At 49.4% G+C, this 954-nt stretch overlaps 1 protein-coding gene across 1 annotated transcript; it reads right to left on the reverse strand.

Moving 5' to 3' along the window:
• LOC111462831 (zinc finger protein GIS3-like) lies at positions 1-853 on the reverse strand. Its single transcript, XM_023106597.1, has one exon. The coding sequence runs from the start codon at positions 792-794 to the stop codon at positions 114-116; it is 681 nt and encodes a 226-aa protein (XP_022962365.1). The 5' UTR covers positions 795-853; the 3' UTR covers positions 1-113.
• Positions 854-954: the final 101 nt, after the last annotated feature.

Here is a 954-nt window from a genome sequence, read left to right on the forward strand (position 1 = left end):
TGAGCATGTTGAAGATCAGTGTTTTTTTTTTCCCATCGGATGGAAATCGAACAAAACATTAACCATTTGCTAATATAAATAAATAAATAAATAAAGTTCGACGCTTTGATTTTTCATGGCGCTGCCGGAGCCAGGCTGAGATGTAAATCCAAGCCAGGACCGTCGTCGAACCCGGATCCACCCTCCGCCTTCGAGAATCGGCTAAGCGACGGGCCGTCCACCATCCCATGAGCTGATCGAGACCCAATTGAGAAAAAAGCCGCCGCAGACGGTGGTGGTGGCTGCGGCGGAGCCTCGACGTATGCCGGAGTGAAGACGCTACCATGGGAGACTTGGAATTGGGGTGGAGCACGGGGCATATAGACCCAAGAAGCGGATGACGTGGCGGCGGGAGAAGGGAGGAGGTGAAGCGGCGGAGAAAAGGCGGAGACTATGGGGTTTCTTAAAACAGCGGCGTTTCTAGAGGCTTGTAATTGAGCGCGTTTGAGCTGCTGACGCTCTTTTTTGTGGGCATTTTGGTGGCCGCCGAGGGCTTGGGAGTTAGCAAACTCTCTATAACAGTATTGACACTCGTATTTCCTCTCACCGGATGCGGCGGCGGCGCCTCCTCCTCCTCCTCCTCCTCCTCCTCCACCTCCGCCTCCGACACCACCGCCGCCGGAGTCCGACGACCCAGATGGAGTCCGGCCGGAATCGTCTTCAAAATCTTCTTGGACGTCAAAGCCAAAGAGCTTCAAGCGAGTAGTGGGGTTATTATTGTTTGGTTTGGTTTGGAAATGGTCTAAGGCAGCCATAGAAATGGAAGAGGAGAGAGAAGAAAAGGGTTAGAGAGAGAAAGAGATAAATGGGAGAGTGCAAGAGGGGTGGATTCATGAGAAGGGATATATATACAGAATAAAAAATGTGGGTTTTTTTTTTTTTTTTTTTATTTTTTTAATTTTTTATAAAATAAAG

Source organism: Cucurbita moschata, unplaced genomic scaffold (genome assembly GCF_002738365.1).
Source record: "Cucurbita moschata cultivar Rifu unplaced genomic scaffold, Cmos_1.0 Cmo_Scf00002, whole genome shotgun sequence".
NCBI lineage: Eukaryota > Viridiplantae > Streptophyta > Magnoliopsida > Cucurbitales > Cucurbitaceae > Cucurbita > Cucurbita moschata.